Source organism: Drosophila mauritiana, chromosome 2L, assembly GCF_004382145.1.
Source record: "Drosophila mauritiana strain mau12 chromosome 2L, ASM438214v1, whole genome shotgun sequence".
In the NCBI taxonomy this organism is placed as follows: domain Eukaryota; kingdom Metazoa; phylum Arthropoda; class Insecta; order Diptera; family Drosophilidae; genus Drosophila; species Drosophila mauritiana.
In genome coordinates, this window is record NC_046667.1 from 11,469,587 (window position 1) to 11,495,689 (window position 26,103).

A 26,103-nucleotide genomic window follows, 5' to 3' on the forward strand; every position below is an offset into this window, starting at 1 on the left:
AACTCCAAAAACTCAGTGGCCCAGTCCCTGCCCCATTTAATGTGCAACAGCGAAAAGTTGAACGTGCTGGCAGCTAAATTCCTTTTTCATCCTCTCTCCTTGGCAACAAACACACTCACTCACACACTCGCTAACTGATGGCCATTATCAGGATCATTATGTGGCATTAGGAGCCGCGCCACCAGGATGATGATGTTGTTGCAGCTTAAAGTTGTATGCGATTTATTTGCGGTCTACTTGCCCCCTAGTGTGTGTGTGTGTGCGTGTGTGCGCGCGCATGTGTGTGAAAAAGCGAATTCGAGCTCATTTAAATAGCATAAATTAAGATGCTTAAGCTCATTAGGTGGAAGTTTTTAATTAGCAAAACTGGACCGAAGTCCTTGTAATGACCAACGACTGGCAGGTGGTCGCTTATCATACGTGGGCAAAGGCAGAAGGCCATCATACCAGTCAAGTGGTCGCCAAAAATTAAAATGATTATACAGCTAATTCAGTTCCTGCGAATCTGCGTCAGCTACGGCCGTATTAGATAAGCTACGTTAATCACACGTATTAATAGATATATAATTAATATCTTAGGAATTACATTTCCAATTTCAAGCCGATAAAGGCCAACACGTTTAAACTGAAACGGAAACGTTAATTACTCCGTTTGTACGCCTTTGAAATTAAAATCAAATCAAGAGTGGGAAAACTCTATATTGTATAAATTTTTAACTTCATTTGTTTGAACAATAAGTGCTGATAACAAACTTTGCTTAATCGCTACATACCAAAAACGATTAACTCGCAGCTTTTAATATATTATGTGATTTTTTTGTTTTTGACTTAACGTTCTAATACTCAGTTGGCTTTAAGTTGTATTGCTGAGCAATAGTTTAATATCAGAGATTTATGGGCCATAAAATAGAGAGTGAATTTGCGAATATTTCAAATGAATCATGTGCTCCGTTAATCAAACGTTGCCATACCAACAGGAGCACGTGACTCACGATAAGGCCGGCGTACTTAGGACGGTTTCCATAGAACGCGCCTGATAAACAAAGCACTTGACTTTGGGGCTAATACCAATTGAGCAGACATAAGGTTGCCATTCAGCCTTCCCTTCACACATCCTGGCAGAAATCTTTAAGTAATCCCCGCGTTTCGTTAAGGTGGAATGGTCGTCTTTGGGTGGTGCCACTTGCAACAGGAGATAAGCAGGTTTAAGCTACGGAGAGTTATTGAAGTTTGCTCGTGGAAGATTCAAGTTCCTGAAAAGGATTACACATTCAGCTTAAAGATCTATTTAAAGTACGTGAAAGTAATGATACAAATGCAAGAGCTGTTGAATTTCTCTTGAATTTAAACAATAGTGACTACTTTGAAGTTTCAGTTCATAAAGACCGTTAAATATATTCGTGAAACGGATGCCGTTAAGAAATTAACCAGAAATCGTTGATTACTTTAAAGTTCAGTTGCAATAATAAAAATGGATTGCAATTTATTTATGCAATGAAAACTTATCTCAGTTCATTTTCAGCATTCAGGACTTTAATATCTCGTTCACCTTATGTACGACTGCCAATGCCCGATGATTGATTGATCGCACCCTCAATCACCTGGTGGTGCCTTAATAAAGTCTGCATCGGCGGCAGTGCCATATCAGCGGGTGTCATATTGTTGCAACACAAGGGACCCACTAGCCCGAATAGTGTCAATCAGATAATGGAGTTGTGTGCGTGGGTGGTTGGAGTGTTGGCCAACTCGTGCTTACACTCAATCATTGATAATGCCTTGGGGAATGGCCGGCCACAAGAAAATTGACCAGCAATCGGAGGTTGCTGGACTGGCATAATTGTGTTTCGGTTACTCGCCGATTACCGTCTCTCACCGGCGATAAGCCACAATCGCAAAGTGGTTTCGAGCGTGTGATAAAAAATTGTAGGCACAAAGATTATGAAGCTCTCTCCCATGGCAATTGGCCCGGTGTATTGGTGTATTGTTTAGATTAGCCCCAGTCTAATTGGCCATAGGGCTCAACAGGTCTTAGGCGATCGCACAGTTCTTTCAGCGCCGCTGAACTGGCAGGTCGCGAATAAAAAATTAGTAACTATCGTTTGGAAACTTTTCTTTTTCACGTAGTGTAAGTGTAGTGATTTAAATCTAAATTATCCTTAAATATTCCTGAGAAACTTAAGTGATTACTAACTCGGTCGATTCATTCCCTTATCGCTGTGACTAAGTAGTCGAGTAATAGACTCTCACGTTACTCATACGCCACGTTGGCAAACATGCTGCTAATGCGCGTGTTAGCCACACTCCTCGGCCATTTCTTGGCACACACTTATTGTTATCAGTTCCCTTAGGGTTAATAATATCAGGTTATCAATGTTTTCCGAGATAAGCTCTAACTGGGCACATTATAAATGTTCCTTGCGAACAGAGTAATTCGTTAGCCACTCCTCACGTAATTATTCAAAATTGCATTTGACTTAATGGTAATTTCTTCAGCGATAACGTATCTTAATTGGAAATTGATAATCACTCGATAACGTTCATTAAACATCGATTTTCATTAGCCTGACACTAGTATTGAACTATAAATTGGTTTATGTCTGCTATATGGAGCCATAATAACCTTGTGACGTTAGAGCACGTGATGGATCATGTGGGGCGTACAAATTGAACCATTCAATCGCCGAGTTAAAATTTGCCACCCAACCGATTGGGGCTTCGATAATATTTTTACGGCCCACGAACGGATTTCTTAATGAGCCCCGTAACACCGCCTGCAATCCGAACAATCCAACAATCCCCAGTGAAGCCGTAATTGCAGACATAAACCAGCGGGAATGGAAAACGGGAATGGGCAATGGGAATGGGCCATGGGTATTGGCCACACGATAATCAGACATTTGCGTGAAGTTTGCCCCCGAAGATTTATGGCCATCTTAAAGGCAATTGTCTGGTCTGTGCAGATTTATGGCTTAGACTGATGTACAAAACTGAAACCGATAAGCACCGACTTGCACTGATTTATCCACAGATGGCCATCAGCAAATCCCAGTCGGCTGCAGTTAATCAATTCTATGAACCGTTTGTGCAAATCACAAGGGTGTGCTCCTTATTGTAAGCTAAAGTAAAATCCATTCAATTCCAAGTTGATATGCAAGTGTCTTCTAAGGAATACATTTTATAAATCGAGTAGAAAGAGTGACACAATGTTTAACCACATGACCCAAGGGTACAAAAATTCTAAATTTAATTACTTCTAGTTGACTTCAGCGTCAAACTGATAACGTAACGATTAACGATAATAATAACCAGTACAACACGAACAGTTTTTTTCTAAACAACTTGTGGATATTTTTAATTAATTGATATAGCAAAGATACAATTGTTCATCATTAGATATTATTTTATTTGTAATATGGCTGCAATTTCGCAACTGCCTTTGCCTTCAATCATTTACGAAGCTTTTAAAAATATCAACAATTTATTTTAATCCCACAATTCCGTTTGAAAGAACTCACTTCCCTTCGCTGTAAATCACATTCCTGGTGTCTGTGATAAGTCGAAACTATCAAAAAATAGCTGAAGTGAGGCCACAGACTGCGTGTCTTTTTATCAGCCAGTCGAGAGGGAGAGTCAATCATGATTTTATGGCCAGACAGGCGGGGAAAAATCTCAGCCAGGCATTGGTCTAACCATAAATATCCATATAATCTGGCCTGCCCAAAACGGTTATCAGAAGACAATGCACTGAGTCCCGGGGCTGGTAATAAGCGTTTAATGCAATAAAAGACTTTCGGGGCTTATTTATAAACCAACTGATTGGCGGTAATTGTTAATAATTTCAAATTATTAATGCGCTCAGCGCTCAACGCCCACTCCAGATAATGCCCCGAATGCCAGTAGATAACAACCGAAACGATCTCGATAGACATGGTAGCCTGCGGTGCGTAATCTAATCTATTTTGGCCAGGTTCTGTTCCGAATTGTTGGGTTCCACTTAGGTGATTGATTGCGACATTGGCAGGCACTGCATTCAAGTGGACCGACCATAAACAATGTGCGTCATCAAATTTGAGTCCACCTGTCAGGCGGCGGACCCATTAAAGCCCTGGAAAACAGCTAATTATCCAAACTGATTAGTAAAGTGTGGCATGCAGTGGTAGAAAAGATACAGTGATACTATTGGATACTCTTCAAAGAATTTTATTTTTTTTTGCAAGAAAAATCATTTTATTTCTATTTTTAACAAATTGTTTCATTTAATATTATTAGAAACATTTCATGGCATGAATGAATTTTTAGTTCTGTTCAAGGCTCCTATCATTTTGACACTGTTATAAACTAATTTATTAAGTTATTGCACTCTTATCATTGTTGGAATTTTCGGTGACTATATATACCACGATTGATCACATGCCTTGGCAATAAAAATATCTAATAAAGCTTCAAAAGTCAATTTTTATGTGCACCTTAATTGCTTTGTTATAAAATCAAATAGTAATAGTACACCAATAACGAACATGAATAACCAACATTAAAAAAGTCGTCACAGTCGAATTAGACAAGAATCTATAGCATTAACTAAGCCGTCGATCTCTATTAATTACACCTTTAGCAAAGCCATTTTAAACTAAATATATATTTTATTTTTGCAGTTATAGACACTCGATTTGAACATGGGTGACATGTTCCGCAGCGAGAAGATGGCCCTGTGCCAGCTGTTCATCCAGCCGGAGGCAGCCTACGCCTCCATCGCCGAGCTGGGCGAGAAAGGATGTGTCCAGTTTCGCGATCTGAACGAGGAGGTCAGTGCCTTCCAGCGAAAGTACGTCAACGAGGTCAGGAGATGTGATGACATGGAGCGCCGCCTTCGGTACGTGGAGTCTGAGATGAAGAAGGACGAGGTAAAGCTCCCAGTCCTGAGACCGGAGGAGGAGCCCAGTGCTCCCAATCCTCGCGAGATCGTAGACCTGGAGGCTCAGCTGGAGAAGACCGACAATGAACTGCGCGAAATGTCCGCCAATGGAGCCAGTTTGGATGCCAACTTCCGGCACATGCAAGAACTCAAATGCGTGCTAGAGAACACCGAGGGCTTTTTCTCCGATCAGGAAGTCATTAATCTGGACGTCAACCGAAAACTGGACCCCGAGGATCCGGCAAATTTGCCAGGAGCCGCCCAGCGGGGTCAACTGGCCTTTGTTGCCGGTGTTATCAAGCTGGAGCGATTCTTCAGCTTTGAGCGCATGCTGTGGCGCATTTCCAGAGGAAATATCTTCCTGCGCAGAGCCGACATTGATGGCCTCGTCGCCGACGAGGAAACTGGAAGGCCTGTGCTGAAGACCGTCTTCGTGGCCTTCTTCCAGGGAGAGCAGCTGAAGCAAAGGATCAAGAAGGTCTGCACGGGATATCATGCCGCCGTCTATCCCTGTCCCAGCTCACATGCCGAGCGAAAAGAGATGATCAAGGATGTGAATGTCCGACTGGAGGACCTCAAGTTGGTCCTCAGCCAGAGCGCAGATCATCGCAGCCGGGTTTTGAACTCAGCCTCCAAGCATTTGCCACGCTGGTCGATTATGGTCCGCAAAATGAAGGCCATCTATCATATCCTGAACTTCTTCAATCCCGATGTGACGGGCAAGTGCCTGATTGGCGAGGGTTGGGTGCCCACTAACGATATTTCCACGGTTCAGGATGCACTAGCTCGAGCCTCGAAGATTTCGGAGAGCTCCATACCGGCATTCATGAATGTCATCGAGACGAACGAGATGCCGCCGACTTATACGAGGACCAATAAATTCACCAATGGATTCCAGAACTTGGTTGACTCGTATGGCATGGCCTCGTATAGAGAAGTGAATCCGGCTCTTTACGCTTGCATCACATTCCCCTTTCTGTTCGCCGTGATGTTCGGTGACTTGGGTCACGGACTGATCCTGCTGCTCTTCGCCTCTTGGCTAATCATCAAGGAAAAGCAGCTGTCTTCGATCAAGGAGGAGATCTTTAACATATTCTTCGGCGGACGATACATCATCTTCCTCATGGGAATTTTCTCCATTTACACCGGATTCATTTACAACGATGTGTTCTCAAAGTCCATGAATATATTCGGTTCCGCTTGGCACATGAACTATACGAGGGACGTGGTTCAGGATGAAAACCTTAAATATATCACCCTGAGGCCGAACGATACTGTTTACAAGACATATCCCTTCGGCATGGATCCCATTTGGCAACTGGCCGACAACAAGATCATCTTTCTGAACACCTTTAAGATGAAGCTGTCGATCATTGTGGGCGTGATCCACATGATCTTCGGTGTCTCCATGTCGGTGGTCAACTTTGCCTACTACAAGAAGTACGCAAGTATTTTCCTGGAGTTCCTGCCCCAAGTCCTGTTCCTTCTCCTGTTGTTCGGGTACATGGTCTTCATGATGTTCTTCAAGTGGGTCGTTTACAATGACACCGTTGAAGGACCACTTTCACCGGCTTGTGCTCCGTCTATCCTGATCCTGTTCATCAACATGATACTGCAGGGCAGCCAGGACACTCCTGAGCCCTGCAAGGAGTTCATGTTCGAGGGTCAGAAGAGCATCCAACAGGTCTTTGTCATCATTGCCATCATTTGCATTCCTTGGATGCTTCTGGGCAAGCCTCTGTACATCATGATCAAACGCAAGACGAGCGGGGCTCCCCCACCAAAACCACAAAGCGGTGGAGGAGAGGGTCATGGAGAGGACGATGAGATGGGCGAGATCTTCATCCACCAGGCCATCCACACTATCGAGTATGTCCTGAGTACGGTCTCCCACACTGCCTCATACCTCCGATTGTGGGCATTATCCCTGGCTCACGCACGTAAGTTACACTTTTTATTACATTTAAAACGCATTGTTTATACAATTTTTATTCCTTTCATACAATTATTATTCATTTTCAATAATATATTATGTTTCATGTTAACAGAGCTTTCCGAAGTGCTGTGGAACATGGTGTTTTCCATGGGATTCAAGTACGACAGCTATATTGGCGGAATTCTCATCTATGTATTCTTTGGAGCCTGGGCGTTGCTCACAGTCGGTATCCTGGTGCTCATCGAAGGACTCTCGGCCTTCCTGCACACACTGCGTTTGCACTGGTGAGATTCGTATAATGAGGACACATTTCAGATGCATTTTAACCTGCGATTTGTTTTTGCAGGGTGGAGTTCATGAGCAAGTTCTACGAGGGCGCTGGTTACGCCTTTGAGCCTTTTGCCTTTAAGACCATTTTGGATGTCAGCGACGATGACTAAGGAGCTCGGCACGAGAGGTCAAAGGAGAACGACAGGGCGCAGGACGCACTACCTTAAAGCATTTTCCCTTTATTCCGTTCTATCTTTCGTTTTTTCACGGAAAAATAAATTTCGTTTGATATGCATACATAACTCGGGTGCGTCCCTCTGTTTTCCTGGCTCATTTCTGGGTTTTGTCAGCCGACGACAAATGTTTGTCATATGCTTTTTGACAGTTTTGCTTTGGGCACGCAAGTGACAACTGCAAAGCACACTCTAGAAAACACATCTTGTGTCTGAGCACACACACACACATAAGCACACACACACACATAAGCACACACACACACATTCCCAAACGGACTGACTGCACATTTTCTCAAAGCAAATTGCTTGATATCCGCAAAAGAAAGTTTGCTCTACTGTGTGTGAGTGTCCGATTTTTTCTCATTAGAAAAGTTGTCATATGCTGAAATTATGTTGTCAATTCGACTGTCCATTGGGCATTGAGTTGCGAAATTGAACACTGGGCAATTTAAATAATAATAGCATGACTGATCGCATCAACGAAAAAGAAGGTCCGGATTATAGCGCACTTGTTTCTGTCATTTGGTGCATGTTAAATGAGCAAAATTGATTTATTTTACCAAGTAAGTAAAGTGGATCAATAACGACAGATAAAAAAAACGTAAGCTAGGAAGTTATTTTCCACTTAGACTTAATACTATATATAGAATATATTATTTTCAAACAAGCTAAATCTAATTCCAAAATATGTATAAAACTTGCCAATCAAATTTAAACCTTTCATGGATTCCATGCCAACGATTTTCCTAAAAAAAACTGCTAAATGGCGCGAAATTCTTTTCAATTTCAATTTTGAGCTTCAGCCCCCCATTCTTTGGGTTCCTGGAACCTTTTCGCCGGTGTTGTTTTTGCTTCTGAGCTGCCCTCTGCGCGTTTCCAAATATTTGCATTCGAACTCAATTGGCTGCGTTTTGTGTTTATTGCCTATTGCTTGCTGGCAAAATCGAACGTGTTCTTGTGTGTATCTTTTTTGGGTTTTCGTTGTCGCCGCCATTGCTCTCCTGCCAAAAAATATTTTCGCGAACAGCGGGGTGTTGACAATCGGGCCATGGACAATGGACAATTGACATTGGGCACCAGGCAGTGGGCAATGCTCAGGTGCTTTGGAGGAGGACAGGTGATCCAGCCAAAACACACGCAATGCAAATAGGAATTCAAACAGGCTGCCAAACGCTTTGAACCCGCATGTCAAATGCTATTTTCCCAACAACCGAACAACAGAGGCGGCTAAAAGAACAAGAGCTTATGATTCTATTGTGTAGGGACATTAAAATACCCTAAGGATGTCATAGTGATTATGCAAATATTATTTTTTATGCCACAAGGCTTATCTTAATATTCATACATTTCAATGAAATTCGAAATAGGAATTAAATCAGTTCAGTTCCAAAAAAAAAACCTATTTAATACTGTCAATAAAAACAGGGTATACATATTAGTTCGTTTCCTAACGATTATTATGCTATAAAGTGCACTAAATTAGATGTTATCCTTAAGCAAAAATCTCTCCTCTACTAACCCAAATTAAACTTCAATGACACTGACCGATTTTTCAAACCAATAGACCGAAAATATCAGGCGATTTCTGAAACAAGCCAAACTGAGTATGCCACAAAAAAAAGCTATCAACTATCTGCCATCCAGCGGCTAGTCGGCAGTTTTGGCCTGGAGGCATCCGTGGTTTAACCGTGTTTGTGCAGCTGACATTCTGGTCAAGTTCCCTGCTGCCGCTGCGCTCTTTGTGAAAATAGAACATTTCGCATTACGTATACGCCGCGTATCGCCAGCGACATCAGCATCCGAAATAAATGCAACGAAAACAACAACGGCAATTCAGGCGATCGGCATATAAATATGGCTGCAAAATACATTAAACAAATAAATGTTTGTGCATGCATAGACAGTTGGTCGTAAATTATGTGAACTGGCCTAATGCATTTGGCCTCGTATTAATCAATGTTTGCTCTGGTTTTGGTGTGGCCTCCATTTTTTTTGTGCCAAACAACTGCGGCATTTGCTCTTTCGAATTTGCTTTAATTTATTTGCCCGTCGCAATTATTTGCATTTTGTTCTACCAAAGTTTCTTTTGGCATTGCTGCATATTGTGTTTTTTTCTTGCAATGTCGTTTGATTTTTTATGCCTGCTGCAAAAGCATAAATATAAATCAAACTGCATTTCGATGTCGTTGATTTGCATCGGGATTTGTTTATAAATCCGCAAACACATCCCAAATCGAAATAATAGTTTCTACCTCTCCCCAATAAATGTATCCATAGATATTGCTTTTTAATTGTTCGACTCTGCATATTTTCTTTATAATTTTGTGTGCGTTTTTTTATGACATATGCAGCCATTGGACGCCTAATTGAATAGCAAAGCAAAACTAAATGATACTTTTATTGTTTCCCCTGGACTTTTATTATTTTTTTGGTTGAGAGAGCATCGTATTTATTTCGGGATTTATTAGAAGCAATTAAATAAATATGCAATTTGTTGAGTTGATTTCATATAAATGGAATATTTGCCCAAAATTTTGTTTGCATTACCAATTTATTTCCTGGAAATACTAAAGCTTTTATAACCATCGAAAATCAAAGCATGAGCTCAAATCTAGATCAACTTCTCGGTGTCCCAATTTTATTATCACTTGCCACAAAAGCCACGGCCAAATCACCGAATACGAAATTACCCCGCGTGGGCTTTGCCAGATTTTACGACCACGTCCAACAAAGTCCGTAAATCAAAAGCAGATAATTTTCCAACAGCTTCACTTTCTTGCGGCCTCACCTATACCTATCCCAGTTCTCAGTTCTCAGATCCTTGATTCCAAAGAACCAAAACCGAACCGAACCGAACCAAAGCGAACCGCACCGAACCGGACAACGAAGAAATAAAATAATTGTTCAGTGAGAGAGCCACAAATTATAAAATTTTTACGCTTACTTTCCCCCAACTCGGTGGCCACTAAATTTACATACTCCCATGACGAGCAACCGCCCACTCAGCTGGACGCACGTTCCAAGTTTTCCTTTATTTATGCCTGCGAAAAGGACGAAATCGAGGGCCAGCAGGCAAAATGGCCAGGAAAGTGGACGAGGTGGCGCAGGGAAAGTGTGTGAGCACAATTGCGCGTCATAAATTTGAATTATTGTGCTCTTTGCATTTGACAACGACTTAAAAGCACTTGCAGCGATTTGGGCCAGCTCTGTCCAGCAGTCCAGTCCAGTTCAGTTCAGCTCAGTTCAGTTCAGCGAGAACTCCGAGGCAGTCAGCTATGAACATGTCCTTGAGACATGTAAGAGAACTGAGTGCAGCACTCGGAAAAAAATTGGGAACAACCATTTGAATTTGAGATGACATAAAATAAATATGAGTTTTATACGAGCTACAAACGAGTTCAACAAAATTATGGGGTTTGTAAATTTTTCGAATAATTTTTATTTAATTTTCGATAGTAAAAAGCGTTATGTGTACAAAACGCCGCTAAACTCACACCATCGCTTGCTTTTTGTTCGTCATCCGCCTGGCCGCCCCCTTATGCTGCCACGCCCCCAGGGGCAGCAACAACAATGCCAGGGACATTTTTAGTGGACATTTATTTTATGCTCGAAACGCATTGAAATTTGCGCCCGAGGCGCCAGCTTTGTTGATGATGAAGTCGGTCATCTCTGTGCGGTGGCCTGTCCTTTGTCAAACCATAAAACCATAAAATACACCCACCATCCAGCTTCCTTTTCGGCCGTCTGTCAGTGGGAACAGTAAAGTGCATTAGCCATTTTAGCACTCGACGCACATTCATCCGAGACCGTACCGAAATCTAATTCCTAATTAGCCAGAACTGCACTGCAGCTGCATCTGTATCTGCATCTGCACTTTGGTGGTCTTAAAACGTTAAGGTTCTCCTTTTTGGGACTGAGTCTCCATTTCCGTCTGTCAACCGAGTCCCCTGACAGAAAGCTGAAAATGGATTAATTCGTCTCTGAATGCGAACAGTGCTGACAGGCGAGCCAAAGCCGCAAATTGCTCAAGATATACATTCTGGAGCAGCATCAAAGGAAAGCCAAGTAATTTGATATTTTGTGAAATATATATGGGAGTAGCATGCCACAGGGCTGGCGGATGGTTGGCGTTGAATTGACCATGTTAACAATAAACAATTGACCACTGACATGACAACCAACGAATGTGCTGGCCAAAAATGTTTCCATCAAAATTTACTTTGGGCCGAAAAGAGTCGTTACTGATGTACCTATTTCAGTTGGGGCCTAGAAAGTAGCAGAAAAAACAATGTGAAACAAATTTTAAAAAAACAATTTTGCAAAAAGTTGTTACACAATAAAACCAAATTATTATTGGAATCAATTTCTTAGCCTTTTTTTGAGGTTTCTTTGAATGCTCCTCTTCCATTCGTCTAGTCTATGTAAGTCGTTGATTACTGAGTATCAAGAACGCTTGTGGCCAGCAATAAAACTATTAAACGTTCTTGCACTCACAGACACATACATGAATGGCCTTTGTACTCGTTCAATTGTACAGCAATTTTATTTGTATTTTCTTTTTTTTTTTTTGCAATGTTTGGGTTCTTTTTTTTCGGAACTCTGGGCCATGTCTGCACAAATGTTGCATAGCAATTGCTTTGTGTGTTCAATTTTTGGTATAACAACAAACAAGCGCATACCCCACACACACGCACACTGATGCACACACTCACATATACTGATGCACACGCACACACACACACACACACACGACAATGGGCAGTCAAACAAATGAACAAGAGCGCACAAATTTTGCAGCTGTCAGTTGCACGAGCCTGGACACGAGGCACAACAGGAGGCACAAAGCAAAATTTTTATTTGCTGAACGAAAAAAAAAAAAAGAGGAAACCTAAGGAAAAACGAACCACAAAATTGTGGTTTAAAATAATTTTTTGGTTCCCTTTTTTAGTTGTCTGAGAAATGCAATGGCTGGCAGCCAAAATGTGGGAGTTCGGGTGGGCGTGGTCGCAAATTGTTAAATGCTTAGATGTCTGCAAAGAATTCGTCGCCAAGAGGCGTTGGAAATGGATTTTCCATTTCCAGTCACCATCACGTATACGTAATATGGCCGATGGCAGCTGCCGAAAGTATGCACCACAAAGGGGAGCATTTCGGCGAGGGGCGGTTATTGATAAATGTTTTTAGTTCGCCCACTCCATCGGTCTGCTGATATGAAATATGGGATTTTGATAAATGGCATATTGTTTTAGTTACCGAAAAGTTTTTCCACGTTTAGCAAACAAATTATGACGAATGCAAGGCATTAACTATTAGATCTAATGTAAAAAAAAAAATAATAAAATTATAGAAGACTATTGTGTAGAATTTTATAGATAATATGGTATCTTATATAAAATAAAATGGTTTGCAAGTTGTCCAGCTATTTTCCTGCATATCCGTACTAGGCGAGAATACTAGGCAGTTGTAATTACGCTAACAATCAGCAGCTAATAAACCTCAAAGCAGCCATTAAATGCAATGACTGCTTAAAGCGTTAAGCTCACACACACACACGCATACACCCACATCATTCGAGATATGGCCACGTTATCCTTTGTTGTTATTGCCAGGGACGCTCCTTTGGCCAGGGTCACATTTAATTGTGCGCCATGTTCAACAGGCCATTGTACATGCGTATTAAATGTAATTAACTCATTATAAATGATAACGTGGTCGCAACGAGTCGCCTCAGGTATGTCTCAAGCCGCCAAAGAGTCCCTCCACCACGCAGCCACGCAGGACGCAGGACGAAGGACATGGGCAGGACCCACCGCCTATGCCACGCGGCTGTCACAGCTAATTTAGCCGGGCAGCCAGCAGAACAAACGTGTTAGGTTGCCACCGTGCTGGGGGTAAATGCGAAATTATTACCGGAAAAGGACAATGAGCCGCACTGGCTATTACTCAGGTTGGGGGCCACGCAGGACTAGGATTTCCTTGCCCCAGGTACCAGGTAGCACGTGGTAATAAAAACTCTTTTATGCGCTCGAGTGTGCCGCTCCCAGTGATATTTGGTTTATTTTATAGTTTGTCTCTCGCTTTATTTTCACGCTCTTGCCACCTCGAGCCATGCTTTTAATTATGTAACACGCGCCACCACAGGAGTGTTGCCTTACGCACTTCGGACTTCGGTCTGCGGTCCTTTTTGGTGGCAAACATTTTCCATTTTCCTGCCAACATTTCCCCCCACTGGGCATATTCCACACTTCCGTTGGCCAGTAGTTGCGTGTTCTTCACGTGTGAACTTAATTCAGATAAAGCGAAAATTCTGATAAGTTAAATTGCTATCCTAAATGGTGACAAAGCGTTGGCGCTTATTTTCATGAATATACACAAACATGAATAGCTGTAGCTTACTAAATTCCATTAAAAATATTATATACTTAAGTGGTAATGGGCACACACATTTTCAACATTTAATTCGTTACCACATTTACGTGCCATTTAATGCAATATATATTTTAATACGACTGCAGATTTCACTATTTGAATAAAGCTTAGTGGGCATACATCTATCAAAAACCAGACCGCAGTAACTGACCAATTATAATTATTTTAATGAAAAACACGTATTTCTAATGAATTAAATTTAGTCTGGTTTTGCAGCTGGCGAAAATTCCTGGAAACTCTGAAACTCAATTCAAACTTTAAGGCAATTACAGATAAGTTTAATTGGCAAAGTGCTTTGGGTAAATGGTGACAAAGCACTTTCATTTTTCAAGCGCAAATCATTTGTGTGTTTTCTTCTGGTGGAGGAAATATGCGTCAGGAAAACTGTAAAAAGAATACGTTGAAATTCAATTCAAATCTTGAAAACAGTGCAGAGTCAAGGGAGAAGAGTAACTGCCAACATTTAGCATCAATAGCCGCATTTGCTTATATCAAGTGAAAACTTTCTTATCGGCAGCACAGCGGCAACTTCAATGACAAATTGAGACAGCTATGTGGATGTGGTGGTGCTGCAATGAGGGCGAAAAGAGCCGAAAAGTTGGCTAACACATACATACATACATATATAGATTGGCTTGTCGCTGTGACAACTTGCCACTTTGAGCACGTAAATTTCTGTCGTTTCTCGCCTTTTGAATTGATAAGAAAATTCATAAAATTTCCTCGAATCGCAAAAAGAAAAAGGAAGTAGATGCGGATGGGGAGATGGAAATGGAAAAGGTCGGGCCAAATTCAGAAAACGCAATCCGACTCAAGTGTGTCAGCAGCCGTGAAAGTGGCATTTGAGCCAGGCTACAAACTTTTGCTTTTGCAACTTGCTAATCTAATGAACAATTGTGGCTGCAGGCCACCTTTAACACCTCCTTGCCCCCAGGACGAACTCTGCGTGAGCTCCGACACTCCAGTGGCTCCTGTGCCACTTGTGCCACTGGCAGCCCCCCGGAAACTTTGTGCACTGCAAATGCACGGAGATTAAAACGAAAATTAAACTCGATCTGGAATGTCAAACGGGTGACATTTTTTTTCGGGCCCTGCCCGCTTAATTGAATTTCCCGTCAACGGTTTCGGCAGGAATTTAATGCAATTTGGCGAGCTTTTTAAATTGCAAGCAAAGTTTGCAGACGACGAGCTCAAACAAGTCAACAGTCAACTTAATTGTCATAATTTGTGTTTACAAACTTGACGAATGTGCTAAAATAAAAATAAAAAGTTAACTCTGTGTAAAAAACCAAAAAAGAAGGAACCAAATGAGGATCCTGGGGCATATGTGGCCAGCTGGCTGAGCAAAGTTTGCTGCTCAAAACAAACTAACAAAAGGCCAAAGCAAATAGAACAGAAGCGGCCGCCAGGAGCAAGGATTCTGCTGTGGCAAGCGAAAGCCGAGCACAAAAGAAAATCAACCAAAAGAAAAAGGAGTTATCCAAGCTAGGACTCAGCCATTTTACTACCCTCTAGATTTTTAAACCCTTTGAAAAACCAAAAATTACAGCCATAACTTAACTTATTCTATTTAAGTTATATAAACAAAGTGCTTATTTTATTGTAGTTTCAATGATATGTCAAATGGCTTATTGTTTGTGCTGAAAAGTACCAAAATATTATCACCCTTAACTGTGGTTTACCAAAATATTATCACCTAAAAAAATCCAACGGAAGCCCTGAACTAAAATGTGACACTTAATGCTGGCAAGAAAGAAGACGACGTCAGAAGACAAATAAAGACTGTGCAAATAAAATCTAATAAAACCAAGGACACAAAAACTTGAGCCAAGCCTGCGAAAATGAGCTAAATGCTGCGAGGGGAGTGAAATGGGTTGGATGGGTCTGAGATTGTTAGGGCGAGGCGAGAGAGCAAATGAAATAAAGTGCCAGAAGTATGTTTCATTAGCGGCAGTTGCAAACCAGACAACAAACAAACCAAAGGACAATGGTCGTCCAAGGACACATGCTCCACTGGAGCTGCCTGATGAACTTCATATACAGCCGGCAAAATAAACGAAGGGAAAACCAGTAAACTCATGCCGACGCTTTCAACGATAAGTCTGTAATTTTTAAAGATGAAGAGAGCCGAAGAAACTTTAATAACTTCGGTTTCAAGCGTAAATATTTTAATAACATTACATGCAAACGAATGCAAATTCTAAGCAAAACAGGAGAACTCGTTAAGATCGATTTCCTCGACAATCAGATACCTATTAGTCAGACGGACATAAAGCCTGACATGGACATGGCCAGATCAAATTATGCAGTATTAAAATTTAAAAAGGTCTTATTTTTAACATTTTTTTTAATTCCAACATTTTAATAAAAATTGCATATTTTGTTAGCATAAAATCCCTTTTTATTTGAAGATTCTTCTTTTTTCATTAATCCAAAAATATTTTTGATTTGTTCTCAGGCAGAGATCCTTGCAAGCCTTTTCGCTAACAAAGTGCCCGCAGGGTTCCTGGTCAGGAATGACAGAAATACAAGTTTGAGAATTTCTGTCGAATACCCAAGTATTTTTCTCCACGCAAGCGATTTTTACTTCAACCCGCCTGCAAAGCACTTTAAATAATCGCTTAAAGTTAAGAAGCAACAACAAGTTTAATAATTAAACTTACTGGATCTGATTGATATGACATCTTTAAACATTGTATTGAAGAGCACTATAAACAATATATTTAAAATACACATACGAACTGCTGAAGTCGCAGAGAACGCTATTGTATTACTATCGTTTCTGAGGATTTTATGCGACTTAATGTGATAACCATTGAAAATGTAATTTCTACGGGTACAGATTATTATCAACAACAGTTAGCATTTTTATTTGTACAAATTAAAATGAATATGTATTTGGGAATGCTAGTTCTGATTTATTTATTGGGCCTGTGGCAGAAGTCCTTGCAACCCTTTTCGCCATCGAAAAAGCCGCATGGCTCCTTATTCTGTTGAACACGATAGCATTTACGAGTACGCTCGTTGTAGCTCCAAGTGTTGTCCTGATAACAAGTAATTGAGCCGCCTGTTCGCCTGCAAACAGCTTTAAAAGTATTTCAGAAATTTCCATATTCAATAATCCAAAAAGGCTCTTACTCTGATAAACTGGACCTGTCGCATTGGTGGCGTAGAAACACAGAGCGAGTAAAACGATATCGCTTTTGACCCTCATATCACTGCTAACTGAATAAAAAATACCGCTGCAACCACCATAAATGAATTCTTACTAGTTAATAAGCGTAACCACTTCTTAAATGTCAACTGTAGGAATTGGCAGCTAAAAAACAAGTATATTTTAAGGCAACTTTCGTACATATACTTCCAAATGAGATAGTGTCCACGCTTCTTTGGTGCATATTTTATCGCACATGTCCATTGTGTTAAAGAATCCACAAGGCTCCATTAAATACCCAGAGAGCACGCATCGATTCTTTACCTTGTCCCAAAAATATGTTTTTAGCTTCTGGCAAGGAGGTCCAGAATTTGGCTTGAAGCACATCTCTAAAAGTTATAAGATTATGCAATTTTATTCTAAATTTATAGTTAATCGAAAAACGAACCGGCTATTATGTTTCCATCCTCTTCGTTGGACCCTTTACAGACCAATAAGAATGAAATCCAAATGAAGAACTTCATTTCGCCGCAGCTGCAATAGTTCTAACTTAAAGTCAATGATATTTTTTACTCTAATAAGCGTATAATGCAGCGTGAACTTTGTGAAAATATATGTGTTTAATTTTTAAAGATATAGTCGAGAATGAAAAGGTCGAAGAGGTGCGTATTATGAATCCTACTTTCATTTGACTGAGTATCAAAATATCTTTGAGCACAATAGTTCGCTTTTGTCGATTCCATTGCCAAGGAAACAATGGCAGTTTAATCTTATGGCGGCACGCAAAGTTTGAAAATAGAACAATGGGAAAAGAGGCAGCGAAATAAATATAAAAAAAAATATTCAACGCCAAATGCCGCAAGTGCTGTCATAAATTTTAAGCGATTTTTTAACGGCCACAATGTCTAGTTTTCACATTATGCTCGCTCTTCTGGTTCTCTGCGTTTTAATAACATTTTATGTGCGAAGAAGACAACGCCGAGTCACGATATTTCAATTATACTTCCAGTATGAATTGTGTGACGAATAATGGTTTTTAAGCAATGAGAAATCATTTTTAAAATTACAAGCACATAAGTGGACGCAGTAATTCACATGTTAAATATTGCAGCACTTATGCCACAGCTGATTCGTTTAGTTCACTCACACGGTCTAATCGCTGCTTGATTAAATCGTATCATTGACTATAAAATTTTGGGCAAAATCCACTCAGGCAAATAAACTGTCAGGCCCAAAACTCAAAGCAATTCAGAGCAACCTTTTGCAGATCGGTAACAATTTTCCTCGTTATTAATCTTCATTAATCAAACGAACACACACACACACAGCAGTGTAAATACATCTCGAATGGGCAATTTTAAGGAACTTTGAAGGCTTAGCCAGGATAATCGGTGGGTGAGGTAGGCAAAACCTAAAACCAGAACTGAATTTCTATACAATTATGCATGAGACATTGGGGGATAGTTTTGACAATAACTCAAGCAAAAGAAACTTTGTGTGTTTGTGTGGGCTTATTATGCATACTTGAATAAATTGCTGCTTATAACTTCTGTGGACTCGTAATTCGAAAATTATATATGCGGCTTAAATTGCTCACTCACTCAGTTGGACCGAAATGTGGGTCATAAATAGGAGCTGGAAAATCAGTTAAGATTTGCTGAAAGTTGTCGCTTGATTAGAAGCTGACAATTAAGTAAAACTTATTTTAAGTTAACATTACATATTTGTTTTGAAATCTTAACTATCAACATAATGTTTGTACATATGCGTTATAACTTCTGTGTTAAGTGTAAAGTTAATGCACGAGTAGTGTATTAAACTTCAATTCATTGCGAATTGGTGCATTAACGAAAACTTTTTCTAAATGCCATCAATCGTAGTTTGTTCAAAATCAGATCAATTGGGTTTATTGATAGTATTGATGTTATAAAGTGCTGGATTTTTGCTGCTGAATTATTTATAAAGTCCAGCGATCAGAGCAGTTCACTCATGCTGGCGAAAAAGCAAAAACGCAGCCTAAAGGACACTCACACGAACACACACACTCGTACGCATGAACACATACATATGTACATGCACTCATGCTGGTTTGACATGTTTTTACAGTTGCATAACAAAAAAAAGAAAACAAGACCAGTCAGCCCAGTTAAAAACGGAGGGGATGGGGGCTTGGGGTTGAACGAAGCCAAAAAGGCTGCAGGCAAACGTAGTGACAGTTAACATTAACACCAATACAAGCGTAAACATATGCTTACACGGTAGGTGGGTGGCGTTGGTGTGCAATTGGGAATTAAATGTGTGTGTGTGAGTGAGTGAGTGTTGTGTGTTCGATTGCATACGCAGACCTCCTAATGAGTCGCCATTGCAGCGGACTGGATGTTTGTTGCCGGATGTTTGTTTGGCCGATGTAGCTGCCAATTTTAATTGAATTAGAAAAACATAGAGAAGAGGGTTTGGCAACACTGTACATATTTAAGGGGTACTTCTACTGTTATTTCGACAAATAACAATAAAATACATTTCAGTTAACTCCCTAAAGGCTTATCGTTTAAATAATCAAATAATATGTTGTAAATTTAATCTTAAAAAACGTTAATATTTGTTTATAATTTTTGGAGTGCATCACAGATAGTCAGACCCACAGATACAAACCCACATGCAAACACACTCAAACAAGCATCCTGTTTTTGGCCTACAACATCCGCACACTCATACACTCTCCAGCAAACACATACACACACACACATGCAGACAATTTCACAATGTCACTCAAGCAGGTACTAAAGTTAATTACTGCAATTTCCGTGGAAAATTGTTTTATGCATTGACAGCATGAGGGTTTAACCGACGACTACCGTGTGTGTGTTGGTGTGTGATGGTGTGTGTTTGTGTGGTCCTGCCACACGCTTATTTTATTAAGTGCCGCTATTTTTCGGTTACAGCTATTTTTATTGCTCCTGCACATGAGCGCGTGGGTGTGAGTGCATTTCTTCCCCTCGGAAAATTCAGCGCAAAAATTTCCTAACGTGGACGAAGCTTTCCAGGTTTAATTGTTTTTGAGGATGGGTTTTGGGTGAAGTCCCCATCGGGTAACAACTAAATTAGATAGAGTTCTGCTGGTGAAGCTTTATAAATTATTAGCATAAAATTAATTTTGCACGAATACAATTTACTGCATTCGGCTTGGTGAAGGGATTTATTTAGTTAAGCTGAGCTTTAAATGTAGATTCAACATGTAGCCACAATTTTAATGCCAGCTCATTAATGTCCCACTTATTAAATAGTTATCTTTTATCAATTTACTAAATTTTTTATATCTTATTTTTAAATTATATACAAACTTAAATAAATTAAAATGTTTTGCGTGTCTTGAGTCCTGAAATTTAAGCAAATCTTAACTAGTTTTAAAGTTTTAAAATTTCAATTACCATTTCAAAATTGGACATTAGCAAAAACAAAAATATCATATTAAAATTTGGAATTTTTGTACATTACATTAAAATAATCTAAAATACAATTTGAATATATGGATCTCTTATATTTTTTTGGTTCATTTTAGCAACTTTTTTAAGGGCTATGGCTAACTTTTTGCCCCCAAAGGGCATTCAACCTGCGACTTTTCACTCGATTGCACTGCTATGACCGCTTTTGTTTTATTTTCAGCTGTTTAGTTAATGGTTTAGCGTGTTACCCGGCGCTCTGTGGCAACAATTCTTGTTTATGCGCCGCAAACATTTTTACCACTCCCTGCCACATGCCACATGCCCCATGCCGCATGCCCCGTGCACCGTGCCCATCCACGCTGCTCCTTCCCACGCCTGTTGATGGCATTAAATTTTATTTCACTCAAAACCGCGCTGGATTTCTCATGTGCCTTCGGCTGTTGCCATGGCCAACATTGTTAGCTTTGACGGGTGCACATGCCGTTGTATTTAAATAAATTGCAGCCCTTCGCCATTGCAATTGTGGCGCAAATTGCGCTAATTTTGCTGATTGTGTAGTTTTTCTATACGCCGAATGGAGCATTCTCCCACCATTTTAGCCGTTGATAAGCTGCCGAGTTTTATGGCATTTGGCGTGGCCAACTTTTGATTGATATTGGCCAGACAGCCTCGGTTGGCCGCCCATCACAATGGATTAGATGCGATGGAAATACAATTAAATTGTCAGTTTTTCTCGTGTCTGCTTGGCAAGCGAAAATTGAATATTATTGCCAACATTTTTGGCAGTTGAAAAATCTAAATTTAATAATGCTGCTCAAAACGCTGCTGTCTTTTAGGAAAATCTCAGCAGTTTGCTGACCAAACTTATCGCTTGTCCAGTGTTGTGTATTCTCACGCCTTTTAACTCGAGTTCTTCGAGTAATTGACCTTCTTGGTGCGGCGGGGTTGGTAAAGTGAAGACAAGAGCCACATTTCTCGAGCTTAACAACTTTCACATCACTAAACCACTGAAAGTTGTTGACTTTATGCAACTTTTTCGTGGCCACCGTCAACTACGTGAGGGTCTTTGCCAACACTTCAGACCACCACCCTCTAACACCTACCTCTAAAACACCCACACACCACCCACCACCCCACCCACTGGAAGGTTGACAAACAAGTTTGTTGTGCCTTGCATTTTTTGCACTCCAGCGACATTTCTTCCGCACAAATATAAACTCGATAAGGGGGCGTGGGCTGTCCAGTGGCCAAAACTGCTGGCGTCAGTTGCTTTTAACATACATACTCACACACTCCAAGGGCTTACGCATGCACTGAGAAAAAAGAGTTCTCATCAAATAAATAATTTAAAGAGATAATAGTGGCAAGGGTACAGAAATATTATACTGCACTTTCAGAGGTTTATTTCTAAATTATTTAACTATTTTGATATTCAACTTTATATTTATTTGACTTTCATGTTTAACTCCTTTCTCTCAGTGTACATATTGGTGCAAGATATATATATATGTAGACAAGCACTCACATATCTTTGTGTACATGGCCAAACGACACGTGCTGCAATTGAATTTGTTCGCAAAACGCAATAGAAAACACCCACAGAATCCGAACGGAATAGAAAGAAACCGAGTTGGCTAAGAACTTAAAATTATTACCCCTGAGAAGGACACGAATTCGTGATGATCTTTAAATTTAGTATTGAAAAATAATGTTTTTTTACCTAAAAGATTTGTCTGCTTTTGCACTTCGGTAGAGAGAGAAAAATAGTTTGTGAAACTTTAAGAATTAGAAAATATAAAGATGTTTTTATTTCTATCTCTGTCTCAAATAATATATATTAAAACAAATAAAATTTGTTTATTATATAGTTCCATTTATGAATCTAATATTTACAATGCAGTTCCGTAATAAAAGTGCCAACAATTATAGCCAATTTCTGGAAATAGCATAAATTGAGAATCTCAAAATAACGTTTCCAAAAACAATATTTGTTTGACATAAATACTAAAAATATAATTGAACTCCTACACAAACGTCAACAATGTTGCCTGCTTTTTGTTTGCTTCATGCTCCAGTTTTGTATTAGTTTATACTTCGATTCCAGTTGAAATATTAAGTTTTCCCTGCCGCCGGTCAGCAGCATATGGAAAAATGCGTAAAATTTTAAAGTCCCAATATGCCGCATTTTTGTTTTGGGTAAACGAACATATACGGTGGAGAAGGGTTGGCGAAAATACACAAACGCTGCAAATTCTTGTTGAAAAATCTAATGCCATGCCACTTGCCGTTGGGTCAGAGGGCGAAAATGCAGCGGGGAGATGGATGGAGTGTGCAGACACGTAACGCGCTGAAAATGTTCCAGTTTTCCGTCCTTGCACGCACGCATGCTTCCACAGCACCAGAAGCATGGATGCAGGACGAAGGATGCAGGATGCAGGACGAAGGACACAGGACGCAGGATGCTGGATGCTTGCGGTAAGCACTTTTCGTTTTGGCCGTGTCCTCGAGTGAAGCTGCTTTTTGGCCAGGTCACCGCCTTCGCAGAATCAGCTATTAATATGCCGTGAAAACTTTCACCTGGCCAACAGCGAACTGGCAACTGCGAACTAACTGCAGCAAGTGCATTTCATTAGCGTTTTTAACAACATAAAACTATTAATATTTAGTGCACGGCTTCAGCGAACTATAAACAAAACATAAGCAGTCCGAAACGAAGAAGAGAGATGCGGATGCGGACCAAGTCAACACCAACTTAGACAGAGCCAAAAACTTTTGGCTAAGCGAAAACTTTGGCCGTCGACTGGTAAAATTATTTTGAAATTAAGTTTCTCGTTGCCGTTCGTTGCCGTTGGCATTGCTTATTTATGGCTGGCATTGCGTATCGATCGATCTTCAACCGCCGCCGCCAGCAACACAGAGACCATTCAGGGCGAATAACTTTTCCTTAAATGTAATTAAAAATGTCGTCGAACTTATTTACGAGTGTTGTTTGCATAGTTTGGCCAAGTTTTCAACAGCCAAACTAGGCCGAAATCGCGCGGAAACGGGCAAACGGGCGGAGCTCGACGTTCAGTTCCTTAAAAAGTCGCTAGATATAAAAATGCATTTAGCACATAGTTAAGCCGAAATCAAATTAAGTTTTTATAGCCCTTCGGGTCCTCGATGATGCTGCAGCTGCAGTTTAAGCGGGTTCAGCTCAATGATTTGGAAGTAAACTGTTAATAAAAACTACTTTGAGTGCCCAGTAAAAATTGGAAACGTAGGGGTTCCATTTTCCTCAGCTGCACTTAAAAATAATTATGGCATTTAACCTTTAATATGTATTAAATTTTTGTAAATAATTTTAATTTTAACTATATTCTTAAATAGGAAAATAAATTTATACAACTTCTATTATTGGTATCTTTAAATTTAAAAATTTATGTATTAGATGTGACATTCTAGTTGATTATTTTTTGTGTAAGTGCACCTAGCGACAATCTGAAATTCCCAATTATCTTTTGTATCGATAAAATCCCCCCCAAGATGAGAATCTCCTTTGACGTCAGCTGAGTTGCAATATCGTGGAATGTACAAAGCGAGCACGCATCGCCTGACATCATGTGTGTGGCACAAGATCTGAGTGGAAATTCACGAACAGATTCTATTTGCCCGCTTTCAATCACATTTTCAGATTTTCGACATACGTTGACCTTGAAGGCGGGGTGGGGCTGGGTGAATGGGGGGTGGGTGGTGTCCAAATGGGAACACAAAGTGCCGTCAAAGTTCTGCCAAAGCGTCCGTCATTCATTGCAACGTTTCGCATTCATTGCAACTTTGGTCCGAAATTGCTTCTCAACGTTTTACTCAACCAAAAAACCGTTTTACTTTGCGGTCAAATGTAGCATGTACATATGCACCTCTCAGCCCCCACGACCTTCCCCATCGGTATGGTGCCACACACACCCACCCACCCAATTTCAACGGCAGCGGAGCTACGGCCAGAACCAGGTCACGCCCACTAAACAAACGCTCTGCGGTATGCTGTGAAAAAAAGTTGTTTGATAGTTCTTCTTGTTGTTTGAGGCTGCCCAACTTCCAGCCCCCAGTTGGCTCCACCCACCTCCTGCCACCCAAAACGAAGCACCCACAGCCACCTCCCGTGTAATTTATGTGTAGTAAATAACATTTTCCGTAGTTGCTATAATCGTTTGCCACCCAAAGGGTCTTTCAATTTAGACTTTTAGTTTGTACTACCTATATTCAATTATTGCAAAATCCTTTTTAATTAACTACTTAGATGACTTTATATCCAATCAAGTCTTAAAGACAATATTGCAATAGATATATTTTCGTAAATGCAGGGTATTGCACAAATCGGTTTTAAACGAAAGCATTTTCCATTTACCCCACTCGCTTTGCGCGAGTTTCAGTTATAGTTGTTGTAGTGGATTTTGACCTTGTGCGGAAATAAAACTGAAAATAATGGCAGTTAGCGCTAAATGGAAGCAAAGTTGCAGCAGCATTAGCGCTGAAATCCTGAAATGCGATATGATGAAATGAGGCAGAAGCAGAAGACCCTACAAAAAAAAATTGCAGGGAGTTGCAAGGATATGAGCGAGCGATAAAATGGGGGCTTATGTTTAATAGTTTAATGAGTTGTAGAATGGTTAAGCTTAAATACAAAATCTATTACGGAATGCTAATAGTTTGCTTGGCACTAAATAAAGTTACAAATAATCCAAATTCCTCCACCGAACTTTCATTGCACGAATTTTGCGTTTTTAAAATATCATTATGTAGAATGACATTAGTGGATATTTTATTTAAGTGGCTCGCTGGCCATTTAAGTGTTCTAGTAAAATACTACTTCATTTTTTGAACCAAATACCAATATACACAATTAAATAGCCATTAGTGGAATATTTATTAAAGTGGCCAACTTGCTTACGCTTAGCCGCTGCAAACGCTTTTCAAGTTCATTTGTTAACGGCAAACACAAAATGCTGTTAAAAAACCGGCAAGCTGACATCAATTAATATGCCATTTGGTGTATGTTTTCCTTCTCGTCCTTCCAAACACACACATACACACACAGTGTCGAGGACACTGTGTACTGTGGTTCCACTAATGTTGATTAAATGGCGTGGGAGTCACGCTTGCAGGCGCAGATTGCACTCGTTGCAATGGCCTTGTGATGCCCCGGGGATACTCTGCGAAATTTAACTGCATGCTGTACACAGAAACGATTGGATGCGATGAGTTACGCTTAAGGCTTAAGGATACGGCTCCAGACAATTTCAGGCTAGATAAGCATTTAAGCCACATTAAAAAATGGAGTAAGATGCATATTTAAGATCAGTTCTGAAAAAGTTTGTAATGGGTATAAAGCAATTATAGTTTACTCAAACATGTGTTTAGTTCTAATGAATTCTGTAAGTTTTTTAACAAATCTTTAGCAGTTGCATTTCTTTCCCACAGTAACTTGAAAGCTTATTTAGATTAACATATACTTTGATAAAAATACATTACTCCTAAATTGTATATATCTTAGCTCAATAAACTAAATCGGAAAATAGATCAAAGTGTTTGCTTTATTAAATTCCTATTTTGATTGCCACAATACCCCTGCATCAGACCAGTTAATATTCTTTTGGTTTTTTTCCAACGAAAATGGTTGCGAAAAACGTTATAGCCAAATTCATGATATGGTTTACCTTCCCGCCCCCTCTCACCGTCTTTCG

The 26,103-nt window shown here is 40.2% G+C and overlaps 4 protein-coding genes across 4 annotated transcripts; 1 reads left to right on the plus strand and 3 right to left on the minus strand.

Annotated features, from left to right (window-relative positions):
- Window positions 1-2,053: 2,053 nt before the first annotated feature.
- Window positions 2,054-7,420, plus strand: LOC117150761 (V-type proton ATPase 116 kDa subunit a). The gene is made up of 4 exons (XM_033317798.1): window positions 2,054-2,125; window positions 4,653-6,852; window positions 6,961-7,132; window positions 7,195-7,420. The coding sequence occupies exons 2-4, from the start codon at window positions 4,674-4,676 to the stop codon at window positions 7,286-7,288; spliced, it is 2,445 nt and encodes an 814-aa protein (XP_033173689.1). The 5' UTR covers window positions 2,054-2,125; window positions 4,653-4,673; the 3' UTR covers window positions 7,289-7,420.
- An 8,742-nt stretch (window positions 7,421-16,162) lies between these two features.
- Window positions 16,163-16,531, minus strand: LOC117150546. The gene is made up of 2 exons (XM_033317478.1): window positions 16,447-16,531; window positions 16,163-16,390 (listed from the first exon to the last, which is right to left on the minus strand). Exons 1-2 carry the CDS (start codon window positions 16,517-16,519, stop codon window positions 16,185-16,187), a joined length of 279 nt encoding a protein of 92 aa, XP_033173369.1. The 5' UTR covers window positions 16,520-16,531; the 3' UTR covers window positions 16,163-16,184.
- Window positions 16,532-16,626: 95 nt separating this feature from the next.
- On the minus strand, window positions 16,627-17,020 carry LOC117148445. Its single transcript, XM_033315821.1, has 2 exons — window positions 16,922-17,020; window positions 16,627-16,868 (listed from the first exon to the last, which is right to left on the minus strand). The coding sequence occupies exons 1-2, from the start codon at window positions 16,995-16,997 to the stop codon at window positions 16,702-16,704; spliced, it is 243 nt and encodes an 80-aa protein (XP_033171712.1). The 5' UTR covers window positions 16,998-17,020; the 3' UTR covers window positions 16,627-16,701.
- A 67-nt stretch (window positions 17,021-17,087) lies between these two features.
- Window positions 17,088-17,469, minus strand: LOC117148435. Its single transcript, XM_033315811.1, has 2 exons — window positions 17,386-17,469; window positions 17,088-17,326 (listed from the first exon to the last, which is right to left on the minus strand). The coding sequence occupies exons 1-2, from the start codon at window positions 17,459-17,461 to the stop codon at window positions 17,121-17,123; spliced, it is 282 nt and encodes a 93-aa protein (XP_033171702.1). The 5' UTR covers window positions 17,462-17,469; the 3' UTR covers window positions 17,088-17,120.
- Window positions 17,470-26,103: the final 8,634 nt, after the last annotated feature.

Coding starts and splice junctions, on each gene's coding strand:
- LOC117148445 (XM_033315821.1), bottom strand. CDS start 16,997: ATGAGGGTCAAAAGCGATATCGTTTTACTCGCTCTGTGTTTCTACGCC. Junction 16,869..16,921: donor GACAGGTCCAGTTTATCAGA/GTAAGAGCCTTT, acceptor ATACTTTTAAAG/CTGTTTGCAGGCGAACAGGC.
- LOC117150546 (XM_033317478.1), bottom strand. CDS start 16,519: ATGTGTATTTTAAATATATTGTTTATAGTGCTCTTCAATACAATGTTT. Junction 16,391..16,446: donor TGTCATATCAATCAGATCCA/GTAAGTTTAATT, acceptor GATTATTTAAAG/TGCTTTGCAGGCGGGTTGAA.
- LOC117148435 (XM_033315811.1), bottom strand. CDS start 17,461: ATGAAGTTCTTCATTTGGATTTCATTCTTATTGGTCTGTAAAGGGTCC. Junction 17,327..17,385: donor GGATGGAAACATAATAGCCG/GTTCGTTTTTCG, acceptor TATAACTTTTAG/AGATGTGCTTCAAGCCAAAT.
- LOC117150761 (XM_033317798.1), top strand. CDS start 4,674: ATGGGTGACATGTTCCGCAGCGAGAAGATGGCCCTGTGCCAGCTGTTC. Junction 6,853..6,960: donor ATTATCCCTGGCTCACGCAC/GTAAGTTACACT, acceptor TCATGTTAACAG/AGCTTTCCGAAGTGCTGTGG. Junction 7,133..7,194: donor CACACACTGCGTTTGCACTG/GTGAGATTCGTA, acceptor TTGTTTTTGCAG/GGTGGAGTTCATGAGCAAGT.